The sequence below is a fragment of the Halictus rubicundus genome, chromosome 15 (genome assembly GCF_050948215.1).
Source record: "Halictus rubicundus isolate RS-2024b chromosome 15, iyHalRubi1_principal, whole genome shotgun sequence".
NCBI classification, from domain to species: domain Eukaryota; kingdom Metazoa; phylum Arthropoda; class Insecta; order Hymenoptera; family Halictidae; genus Halictus; species Halictus rubicundus.
Window position 1 is genome coordinate 846,874 of NC_135163.1, and position 9,858 is coordinate 856,731.

General features: G+C 39.0%; 1 protein-coding gene across 9 annotated transcripts in view; it reads right to left on the reverse strand.

Moving 5' to 3' along the window:
- LOC143361798 (fatty acid CoA ligase Acsl3-like) overlaps positions 1–9,858 on the reverse strand; it is a 37,118-nt gene that overhangs the window by 20,880 nt on the left and 6,380 nt on the right. For 2 of the 9 annotated variants that reach the window (XM_076801478.1, XM_076801477.1), the window contains exon 1: positions 8,581–9,015. The exons of 3 other annotated variants lie outside the window; for them this stretch is intronic. In XM_076801478.1, coding sequence (XP_076657593.1) covers positions 8,581–8,582 — 2 coding nt within the window. In that variant the 5' untranslated portion in view covers positions 8,583–9,015. 4 more of the 9 variants (XM_076801479.1, XM_076801476.1, XM_076801481.1 and 1 more) reach the window with 3 other exon arrangements.

A 9,858-nucleotide genomic window follows, 5' to 3' on the forward strand; every position in this document is an offset into this window, starting at 1 on the left:
AGCGCGGTTATGCGGAAGCCAATGAGTCAATCTTCATGCTAACATACAAAAGTGTTTATATCTCAGAAATGACATTTCGACCTATGTTTACTAAGGCTTTCTTACTCAGTACAGTGTGTTCTATATACCATATAAATATTGAATGGTTGTTTTTTGATCACCCCGTATATACAATACAGGAAGACATTCAAGCGATTCAACCTTGAGCAGTATTGCACAGTCTGGGATAAAAAATGTCATTTCTTTGTTTTGAAAAGTTCCAAAGATTTCTTGCATGTTCGGCCATCTATGTGGACACTGAAATTAGCATTCGTAAAAAAATGTTCGTGTCTTTTGACATTTAGAAAAGGAAGAAATTCGGAGTTGATTTCTATTTGAATAGCTAAACTTCTTGAAAGCGGAAACAACCAGGTATCTGTGACGTTCAATGTGACTATCTTATCTTTAATCGCGCAGTAGCTGATATTTATCCTGGCATTGTCTATCGACGATATTGTGGCTCTTGGCGTATCAACATTTCAGATAAAAATGTCAAATTATTGTGCTTGCGAAAGGTCAAAATCCCAATGTCAATAGCAGCATACTTCGCGCAAATCCAACCCGAGTCGCCAGATCAAGACTTACTCTCCCACTCTAATTTCTCCTTCTACCGCGCTATTCCCACACTTCCGCCGCGGTTCGGCCATGTGACGCGTTTCGTCTCTGTCGTGCATACTCCGGTACTGGCAGAGAGAGGGTCACTTTTTCCCCTCAATTCGTGCTGCCTCCCCTCATCTGGCGACACTGAATCTTATTTTTCTTTCTCTGTATAGTAACAACGACTGCAGCTAAAGTTACTGTCTGTGCATCAGCCATGTTCTTTGAAAATTGATAAGAAAGTCTATACGGTAAACGTAGTGTGAGCGGGTTCAACTGTGTTCCACTTTCCATTACTTATTTACGATTGCACAAGCATAGAGACTAGGAAATGGATCGTGTGTGGCGGTCTTTAGGAAACAATGGAGAAAAATGTGGATCGTCCCGAACGTTTGACCGTCAGAAGATCTTTAAGCTCTCTGCTTTCCTAGTTTCCACGATGTTGACCGGCTTCTAAGCCGTTTACGCCAAGGCTATGGCCTGACCATTAAAGTATAACGCTACGCGGTATCGGGTCACAACCCTATTTGCTGCTTCAAGGCAGAAAATATTGACCGCTGAAGGTCAGCGTGGCAGTCGTCCTACCGAGAGATATATCTTGCTACCCACATGCATGCTGCGCCTTTGATTCAGGTTTCTGCATAACGAGCTCGCGAAACAGATTCGGTAATTCCCTTTCCTTTCATAAGTTCAATGTTAAAGATTATCGGCCTTGATCCGCAATCGTTTACGTAAGTCCGTCTAACACGAGATGATTACACTTCAAGTTGATAAGTGGGCTCAGAAGCTAGGGGCAATGAGCAACCACCAAGAAATCTCTGAACCGTGGTGCACAGTCCGTTACTTTCGTTTCCGAGTTACTCACGCTTTCCGTCGCTTTCCTCGAGACTGTATACCAGTCCCGTTCAGCTTTCGCATACGCGAGCATACGCGACTTGGCGGACAACGAACCACGTCTCCTTTCGATGGTTCAGTATATTATAATATTTGTCCCGCTGACGTCACATTGTCCTCAGGCATGCCCGCTGACGTCACATTGCCCTCAGGCATGCCCGCGGACGTCGGTGGGCGCCCTTGCCCGCCGAAAGGTTTACCGAACGGGACGGCTGTACTTGTATACATACCGAGTAAAGATGAGTTCATCACGCACACTGATATCTATGGTTCGTAGAACAAAATTAGTTTGTCATCGTATCTTTCGTTATAAGTCTGATTCATCCGAGATCGAAGTCGTCGGGAAAATGATTAAGCATGAAATTAGTAACTGAACTGATTAGCTGCAAAGATGAGTTCATTTAGCAAGCGAACACTTTCACAGGAAACTTTCGATCCAGACTGTACCACACACAGTTATGTATTTACACTAGTATGTAGGTCATTTTAATTGAACCTGAACTGATAAAACACTCGAAGATAACGAACGAAGTGTGTGTGGGTTTGTGTGTGTGATTAACCTGAAAGTCTTTTTTTCGAGCTAACATATGATGCTAAGAATAAATCGCGTTACTCAATTTGTCGCAGTAACTTGCAGTATAAACTACTTTAAATCGTGTTTGATCGCTATTCTGCGGATTTTTATGTGAAATAAAAATAAGAATTTTCTAAGTCAATTCCAATGAACAAAAGATCGATAAAACAATTTTTCGTTGGTTAATGATAATATATCAACAATGATACAATAATATTCTTGAATCATTCTACTATCTTTAGTTGAGAATAGCCTTTGTTGTTTATAAAAAGCCAATTATTTTCCTACAAGTGTAGACATTTGAACAGTGGACAAAATTATTATCAGACTGCGAATTTCGATGAAAGAAATCAAAGTGACCATCAAATTACCGAAACGCCATCATCCATATAAAAAATGTGTCCATCGCAATATGTCCCCCTCTACACCATGCTAAGTTTTCAATATACAATTTTTTTTCATATTATGACAAATAAAGAAAATGTTCAAGATGGACGAAGCTATTGACCCATCCTGTATAGATTCGTCGTGAAAAAGTTCTAACATTTGTCACTTTTCGATTTCGAACTTATTTCCACGTTCTCGGTTGCTCACTCAAGGATTGATAAGGAACTTCTTTTGAATAATTTCCGATAAGCGCCATCGTTTAAGCCCCAGACTATAACGACGTCTCGATTGTACTCTATTATAGATAGGGTGCAGCGATTAGAAAGGGTATAACCAGGTGTCGGAGGTAACCTGACGCGAAGACAGCGGTGTTCTTGAAAATCAAGTGACTGTACAATACAAGGTCTCTGTCTAGTTATCCACAGCATGTACAACAGTGAACTAACTAGTATGTTGCTTTAAGCTTTCAACGTGATTTACCGAACGGATAATAATCACACGGACACCGTGACCAAGCGAACTGTTACACAGAACGCGCCCTGCAATTGGGATGCATTGTACTACCTCCAGTCTGATCGGAGACAGACAATAGTAGAAAGATGCACACTAGTCTATCTTTACCGAATTCGATTCTAAAACCGACTCTTGTATCCAGATACATTCACCGCAATTAATTCGGATTTTTAAGTTAAATATCCTGGTTGTAAAAAATCAAAAACCTCGCATTGAAGTTTAAGAAGGACGTTCACCAAAAAATCTGAAAAAATTCACGAATAATACTTCTACCTGTACACTGTTACTGTCAAAATATAAATGCTGTCGCTCTTAAACTATAATGCAAAATCTGCATTTCTTCGATTTTTTTTTGAGGTTTTTGATTTTTTAAAGCCAGGATTTTCAACTTAAAAATTAGAATTAATTGCGGTGCATGTATCTGGGTATTTGACACCTGTTCAATTTTTTCCAGAATTTTTGCAAGTGACTAATTCGAGAAAATAGGGCAAAAACTAATTTTTTTTATTTCTCCGCATAACTACCCTTCCGGTCGAGATATAGGGGTAAAATTATAGACAACATATTTGTTCTCGATGTCCTATCGAATGTTTCATGCGCCGTTTAATTTGCTCGAAAGAAATTTTTTATCATCTTACACTTTTTGATCATGCCTCGAAGTTCACGGTGCAGTTATTGGCGAGCGATGATGGTACGTGTGCGAAGAGCGGTGGAGCGCGTCAACGGCTCCGTGAAGCCCGGAGATAACGAGTTTTGCAACATTGAACATCGGACCCTGCGTAACTCGTGTTATGCTTAAGTTGTGCCAAGGTGAACGCGGGCTCTGCTCCGAGCGTGTAGAACGCTCGGCCTGTGTTAGGAGTCGACGAGTCGCGTTTTGTTTACAGTAGACTATCGAAATCAATTGAGATGGGACGATGCTTGCGTCCACGCCTGCTGGTCGTGTTAAATTGTCACGTAAATACATGGTTCGTAGCGTGCACGGTGCGGCAGCGAAAGTACATAGCTGATAAAGCGCCGCTCGAACCCTCCGGAACGAGATAATTTCGTAATTCCGGGTGCTCCGGTTTTCAAATTTCTCATGCTTCGACCACTTGACCCGAAAACGACGATCGACAGTGCCTCAACCGTTGAATAAAACAGGACAAGCTTACGGGTACATCCCTGCTGAAAAGTTTTCGATCGAACGAGTCGAGCGTCGGTCACAGTGGTCAATGAATATAGACAAGAAAGAAATTATTTTAGAAATTTAAAATTGTTATTGATTCACTAGAAAATTCGAATGTTCGCGGAAAAGAAGTTTAGTGAAAATGTGCAAAGTATTATTCAAGTATAGATATATTCGCCTGCCCTTTTACGATTTCGAAATTAATAGCACTGTCCAACGCCAATTTTACTTTAAGAATTTTTTCTGATTTGATCGTAACAATTGTAACAATTATTCTTACGTAATAAATATATTTAAAACATGTTTAGACTAGACTGTGTTTTGACTAGAGAGTTTTGACTAGACTGTGGATTTTTATGCAAAATAAACATTTTCTAAGTAAATAGTAGAGAAAACATTAATTTTTGCTTTCAATAATTTTATTAAGTCGGAAATAATGTAACGACATTATTAAATTCTTCTAGCGGTGTCAAAGTTGTGCACTTCACCCTAATTTAACACACTTAACAGGAGCTGCAAATTTATTTATATTCTTAATAATTGTAGTATGATAAAAATTATAGTATTTCGAAATTCTCTAAATTTTACTATTTTGCCTTTGGCTCGCTCATTTTTGTCATAAATGTATAAAACTCTGCAGTCTATTTGTAACTTAATAGTATATTTGATGTGGAAAATATTTTGGATTAATTCCAATTGTTTGCATTTAGCCAACAAAACTAATCGGAGATACTTCAAAATAAATACTTTACTATTGATTTAAGATAAAACAGACTATTTTATCAAGAATAGGATAGTAACGTTAGAAAATAATCTTAAATAAGAGATACATCGATGAATTACTGAAGTAAATCATACAAGTATTTCTTGCTGAATGTTTTAAATGTTTAAAAAATCCGATAGTTCGCTAGAAATCAATCTCAAGGGTACCGGTACAAGAAGTTCGTATTGTAAGTTATTTATGGCGTTACACTCCAGTTTGAACTCGCAAAGTAACAGTACAATGTTTCAAAGACTAAAGACTTCCTTTTGACTTCATTCTTAAAGACAAAAAAATGAAGAACAATACACCTGTTCATAGAACATGCCGCCGACCTAGTAAATATATCATAATATGCCGTTAAATTATTTTCTAATTTTACTGGCATAACCTGGATACACTCCTTGCTATAGATTCCATATTGTTCCATATTGTTGTTCCGTATTGTTGCACAAATTAGTTTAACACATAGACAAAGAATATCCTAAAACTTTTCGTGAGAAATCGTTATTGTATCAATTATAAAATAAATTTAATTTGTTATTAAAAAATATTTTCTGCGATAAGCGTATAAAGCCTTTCTAAACAATATTATTAGACTGCAAAATTACTAGAGGGAGAAGCGATTATTTATTTGGTTCTGGTATCTTGCAATTGATGCAAACCATTTTTATTTTGCGTACAAATCCGCAGTCTAATTATTATGAACGCAACAATAAATATAAAATGGTACCAGGAAGTGTATGCGAAAAATTCAAAGTCACGTCCGCACGACAACGGCCTATAACTGTTAGGTAGAAAAGACACGTGGGTGTAACAGCCGCCGTCAAGTTGTTTACAACGACATCAACCAGCCTCTGAAGAGATTCTACAGGCGTGTTAGGTTGTTTGTAGATGATTGCAAACGAAAGAGCACGACTCGAAAGAGAGCATCGATTTCATGTTACGTTCTCATTACTAATAAATTAGAGAAGCCAGCAGAAAACTATTGCTTTACTATTGTGGCCGGTAATACTGGAAGAATTCAAACGTCGGAACTTTGGATTCTATTGGATAGGGTAAGGGATCCAATCACTGTGCCTATATTAATTATACTTATTTTTAAAGCATAATGAATATTAAATTTTTTTCACTAAAATCAGTCTATATCAGTCTATCTTTTTTAATATTCATTATGCTTTAAAAATAAGTGTAGTTAATATAAGCACAGTAATTAGGTCCCTTATCCTATTTAAAATTACGCCCACCCATTTTTCGCATAAATGCATAAACTCCACAGTCTAGTAATGGAAAACAAATTTCGAATATATTGAAATAATTAGTCAGAAATGACTGTTCGATAGTCCTGTTAAAAATAATATTCAAACTCAAATGAGTTGAACCGTGTGAACTCACAGCTCTACGCTAACATTTAAATCGAGATTATCCAGGCCACTATATTTGAATCAACTTCCATTTTTAGAAAGATAGCTATCCTCTGTAATATCACAAATATATTTGTGAATTTTAAAGTACTATAAAAGAAACCACTCGCACGCCCTTATGTAACAACGAATGCCCACGCGCATCACTGCTACGTATATGTATAATAATAAACTCTGCGGAAGGAAATAGTTAATTATATGTACGACATTATGAGTTTAAGGGATATTCCCGTTAGAGGATCAACGTACAACTCCGTGGCTACTTTAACTAAAACTTTCCCACTTGACATAAATCTATTACGCAAAATTTCATATTTTATCTTTCAACGAACGCCATATTGAAATCTTTCTTTTCACCGTACGTTCAGCAATTCTTGAATTTATTAAGGAAAGCAAATTGATAAATCAAATAATGTAACCTATCCTTTCTTACATTATGATGTCGCTAATAACCCAGCAGTTGATACGACATAAAACCATAAAATAAAAGAAAAAACAAGACTAAATTTGACGGCAGACAAAAGACGGCAACGCCGTCTGCGACGAACGTGTTGTTCAAAAATGAGCCCGAGACAAAATAACAGGAAGATCAGTACGGCAGCGTTGTTTCTTATTCTCTATTCTTAGGCCAAATCACGCGCAGGCCGAATCACGCGCGTGGCGCATTCGCGTGTGAATGCAAATCGACCACGCGAGATGAAGGAACAATTCAAATATTTGAAATTGCTTAGAACACGTGCGCGTAGACAATCTATCCGCCTGCATAATCTATTCATTCTCCGATAGCATCGCCTGCCTAACACCTACATACAGTACGCAATTCGACCGTGAATCTCGCATCCAAGACCAATGACATTTTGCGGCCAAAATGCAGACAATATTTTTATCTCGGAACGAAGAAATCGCTACCAACAGCTACACCTTGCGAACAGCGCGATCCCGGATGTTTGAATCGAGACCGCTGCAAAGTTTCGAACGAATCACCTTTAGTCACTTGTATCGTCGTCAAAAAGATCACAGTGTTTCGACGGAATCGTTCTGGTCACTATAGCCTAGCAATACGGGAGTGCACGCTACGCCGCACGAACTGTGTACATTACTGTTGGGTAATATGTTTCGAATTTTCGCTCTAGCCAAATACGTACAGTCAGTCTCATCAATGATGACACACACATACACTTCAAATCGTAATAACTTCTTTATAAATGGGCTGAACGACTTCAGTTTTACTGCAACGCTAGATGGATTAATTTACTAAATGATATGTGTCAAAAATTTTGGAGTTACGAGAAGCACAGTAAAAATGGCAAAAGCACATTTTTCAAATTTTCCTGACAAATAAAAAAGTTGTGGAAAGCAACTTTTACTATATTTTTTTGCACTTCAAACCAAATGTAATTTTTTTTTAATTTTCATTATCATCTAGTAAACTAATTAACTTGGCGAAAAAACTGAAGTTATTTGGTCGATTTATAAAGAAGTTATTCTAATTTGAAGTGTTTGTGATCAATTAGGAGACTGGCTGTATATAACCTATGCAAAATAGATAGCAAGACCAAGTTGCTTACCTTCTACACTATCAACGTGTGTCCTAGCAGTTTTTGGTCTGTTCCTCTTAACGAGTTCGACGATTCCTGCCGACTAACAGTTTTCCCACCGTGAACAGTAGAGGAAATTATCACTATATGCAATCCAAGGGTCAAGAATGGTGTTAGCGTGTATGGGTGCGTGTACTATCTGGCATGTATGTGTGTGTCTCTCTGTGTGTGTGTGTGTGTGTCCGTGCGTGTATGCGTGTGTATGTGTATAAAAGAATGAGAGACGAGGAAAGGACACGAGGGACAGCGTCGATCACGGCGTGACGTACTCCGTGTAGTGGTCGACGAACGACTGAATTCGTAATGTGGGATAACCCAAGAAATTACACGCTGCTTAAGATTTCTGAATGATCTTTGATCTATGTTTCGAGCGAATCCCAATTCCCCAGGGACTATACGTACCCCCACGGTCGCGAAAGGTAAACTGGATGGACATGTGACCGTCGTACAGCTGTTCGAGTCGTTCGCCTAAGCCGACGTATTTATCTCTCGGTTCTTTTTATCGGTATTACGTCGAGAACGGGATCAGCTTCTCTCCCCCGACAGACATCGTTAGATTAGGGGGGGGGGGCGGGTAATCATTTCAAACATGCACTGCCTCGTCGGACGGTCCTTGTCGTTCTTACATTCGGTCACGGTTATCAATCGTGAAGATCGAACCTCTATGGATCTTCCTTAACCAAGAAATGTTCACTGGTAAGTCGCACAGCCGTTCGATCGGGTAAACGAAGAAAGGACGAAACACCACGTGCTTCTGTACCCGTGAACCGAAAACGAGTCCACAGATTCTACACTTTCGGCGATACGATTTATAGCACGCACACGAGCAGTCGTTGACTCAGTATTCGCGCGAACGAGACGCGAACGATAGCATTTCCTCCTTGACTGAATCACTGGTTTTCGTACACATGTCAAACTCTTAACCTATCACAAGTCGGACTGTCGCGGGTGCTGCGTATATTTCAGGGAAACTGAACATGTACCATCACACGCACTAACGCCAGCGCAGAACACCGACCACTCTATACATGCTCGATTCAGTAGCGGCCATTTTGCCAGTTCGTAGGCTCAAAACCTGAAGGAATCGATGCAGGAACTGTAGCCAAATTCGCAATAATAAATTCAGAAAATGCACTCACTTGCCTTCTCGAGGAATCACCGAATGTATCCGCTCCAAGAAACTAATTTTATTATTTATGTGTTAGGAGGAAATGTTGGTTAAATTTCAGCTCGGATTCTGCTTTGAATTCTCCCGCCACTTTTCGATGTAGTTGACAGGACACAGTTCAACATTCGACCCGTTAAAATATTGCGTTACTAGTTAACATGGCACGAAACAGCGTGAAAGTTATTATAAATTGTCCAATTGTGTATAAACAAGCCTTCACTTTAATGTAAGTCAATCTGTATGTGTATGTAAGGACCCGAGGATTTGACCTGCAAAACCGCGACGGTCATGTTCCTCAATATAGCAAGCCGGCCTGCACGTGAACCAATCAGAAGCCGAGTTTCAATGGGCGGGGATGTGGCGTGATCCGTGATGACGTCATCGTACTTCGCAATCGATAACTACTCGACGTTTAGCAAACCTTCCTAACCCATTACTGTAGTACCACACACGATCAATGTTTGGTTTGAATGCGCTACATGTCAATCAGAGATTGTCTCGTTAAAATGATTTTACAACTTCAATAAAAAAACTCAGGTACTTTAACGTTCGTATCATAATGGGGAAAACGAATGTTTCAAACATTAATATTTATAGTTTTCAGAAGGAAGGATTCAACGCCTTACCATCTTTCCGGCATGTCAAGGAAACGATCTTATCGACCATGCTTGTTATTGTCCATATCGACAGTAAGTTTTGAGATGCAATAAGATAATGTTCTCGTCATGACCTAGGA